The 2,739-nt window shown below is 30.9% G+C and overlaps 1 protein-coding gene across 1 annotated transcript; it reads right to left on the reverse strand.

Moving 5' to 3' along the window:
- Positions 1–335: 335 nt before the first annotated feature.
- LOC107820298 (putative glutathione S-transferase) lies at positions 336–2,143 on the reverse strand. The gene is made up of 2 exons (XM_016646560.2): positions 1,716–2,143; positions 336–893 (listed from the first exon to the last, which is right to left on the reverse strand). The coding sequence occupies exons 1-2, from the start codon at positions 2,031–2,033 to the stop codon at positions 546–548; spliced, it is 666 nt and encodes a 221-aa protein (XP_016502046.1). The 5' UTR covers positions 2,034–2,143; the 3' UTR covers positions 336–545.
- Between the last annotated feature and the right edge of the window lie 596 nt (positions 2,144–2,739).

The following is a 2,739-nucleotide window of genomic DNA, read 5'->3' on the forward strand; positions in this document are numbered from 1 at the left end:
AACAAGGTTTACGACTTTGCTCAGCAGATCAAGCAACGTTTGGGCATTGCTTAGAAATTATTAGCAGAAAATAAAGACGAAAAAAATATTTTGTTATTATTCCTTCTTTCTATGATATTTAGGCAGAATTGAGTAATCTTTTTGTTACAGAATTATTTGTCTTAGATAAAGTCAATTGATTTTTTTTTAAGTAATTTTAATATAATAAAATTAAAGTTGAGTGATCATATATGATTTAATCTAGTTCTAGCCTTCTAGAGGATCCCGAACAAGAAGAGTAAAAAAATGCAAGATCTTGACATTGTTGAACATGCGAGAGGAATAGATTTACACTGTTTTTACTTGTTGACAGAAATCAAGAAATACTAGAAGATCCATTCCCATCATAAAGGAATAATTTTCATTACATAGGTGAAAAGCCAGAAGAGAAAAAAAGAAAAAAGAAAACATTAAAAAGGTTTAAACCCAAGCCAACAAAGAGACATGTTTTAGAGGAAGAACATTTATTACGAACATTATGAATTCATTAAGTTTAAATTCTGGATTTACTTTTGATCTGTATCTCGTTCATTCCATTCCACAGCAAACTCACAAACTTTCTCAGAATCAGGAAGAGTTTTAGAGACACTGTCCCTTTCCAAACACCTCTTAACCCATGAAATCAGTTTGGGACATTCTGCCTCTACACTGAACTTGCCAAAAGTTTCATAGGCAAAAAACCAACTGTAGAAACCAATTAAAGAAACATCCAAAAACCCAAAGTTTTCTCCTCCAAAATAAGGCTTGTCACCAAGTATTCCCTCTATCAACTTAAGTCCACCTAAAAAGTCTTTGACTGCTTGTTCTTGCTCTTCTCCTTTTGTTGTCCATATTTTCTCTGCATATCCATGTACCTGCATTATTTACACAATGTTCCTACATTAAAACTTAGGAAAATGAAGAATTCTCTATCTATCCAATTTGTTTAACACTCTTTTTCTTTTTTTTGTTTATTCAAAAAGATTAAAACATTTCTATGTTGAGAAACTAGTTAATATTTGCATTTCTATTTTGCTAATGACATGAGTTGTTGTAGTCCCACGGAATACAATAACAAATTATTTGACATAAGGGTATTTTTCTTGATATTTTATAAATGTAGTAGTTTATATGTCAAAGATTGTCTTTTAGTCGTCAAGGACCAAAAGTTCAAAATCCAACAAAAAAAAGTATTACTGGAAGTGATTTCTTCTCGAATGTATAAATTTTAATAGACAGAGTTACTCGATACTTGTATTCAGTGACTGAGGCAGGATTTCCGTTAAGGGACACCAGCAATATAACAAAGTGTTGAACCCCTTAACCACTAAGTTATGATTTTGGGATGTGTCAAGGGGATTCCAAAAAAAATATATACAGGTTAAATCGGATTTTGCCGTATATGTATAGTGCAATTATCCACCGAAGAGAGTTCGGGTGAGCCCCTTCCGCCTCCATAAATCCGACTATGCTTGTAGTACTGATCGAAAATATTTAGGCATGCATCCGATAAAATATGGGGTGTGCGAACAAGTTGATCCAAACACCACCATTTTTCAAAAAGAATTGTCTTTTAGCTCTTATTTAAACCTTGTGTGCATTAATCAACAATGCTAAATAATTTGATGAAGTAGTCTTTTGGCAATGGAAAAAATTGGAGTATAAAGAAAGAATAAGTTTCTTTATTTTGGACTTACAGTATTGTCCATATAGTCAGACCAGAACCAAGCTTGAGCTTTCTCATAAGGATCAGAAGGAATCAATGGACCATTTCCTTTCCAAACTTCATCAATATACTGAACTATAACGAGTGACTCACAAACTGATTTCCCATTGTGAATTAAGACTGGGATTTTCTTGTGAATAGGGTTCATTTCCAAAAGCAGTGGGCTTTTATTCTTCAAATCCTCTTCTTCTTTGTGCTCATACTTAACACCTTTTTCTGCAAGTGCAATTCTTGCCCGCATCCCATACATACTGCACCAAAAATCCAACAGAATCACTTCTTCTGCCATTTTTTCAGCAAAATTTATGAAATTCAAGAACAAATAATCAACAAAAATTATCTCTTGTTGCTTGCTATTGAATATTGATACGAGGGAATATAAATAATGGGTAATGGTATGGCCAGAGGGGTCACAAAGACAGCTACGTACTTTAAAATATTTACCTTTAAATGTCAATCATATTATCTTACTACCTAATCGTATAAAATATAGATTGTTAATATTGTTATAATAAAAATAAAGGGATGTCTATTCTCCTTCCATAATATTTAATGATATATTTCTATGTTTAATGACATATTCAATGACATATTTTTTTTCACTTATCATGCTTATATCCTTGTAATATATAAGAAAATACATACAATTGAAGAAGAAAATCTATCCCTTCTCTCTATCTCTATTTCTTGTTCATGTTTTACTAAATTGCTTTTATTTTATAACACGTTATCAACACGAATTGCTCATTTCATGATCTTCTACGTCAAGACTATGTAAATTATAAGCAAACAATGAGATCAAGTACAATGAAAAAAATGTCTTGGATGATAATACAAAGATAAGTTTTACATTCATCTAAACACATTCATATTTTCATATCTTTGCATTAACTTTATGTGCAGTGTTTAGTAAAAATATTTTTTTCAATTATATCCAGTGAAATAAAGAATAGGACAAATATATATATATATATATATATATATATATATATATA

Source organism: Nicotiana tabacum, chromosome 21 (assembly GCF_000715075.1).
Source record: "Nicotiana tabacum cultivar K326 chromosome 21, ASM71507v2, whole genome shotgun sequence".
Taxonomy (NCBI): Eukaryota; Viridiplantae; Streptophyta; class Magnoliopsida; order Solanales; family Solanaceae; genus Nicotiana; species Nicotiana tabacum.

Coding starts and splice junctions, on each gene's coding strand:
- LOC107820298 (XM_016646560.2), bottom strand. CDS start 2,033: ATGGCAGAAGAAGTGATTCTGTTGGATTTTTGGTGCAGTATGTATGGG. Junction 894..1,715: donor CTGACTATATGGACAATACT/GTAAGTCCAAAA, acceptor TAAATAATGCAG/GTACATGGATATGCAGAGAA.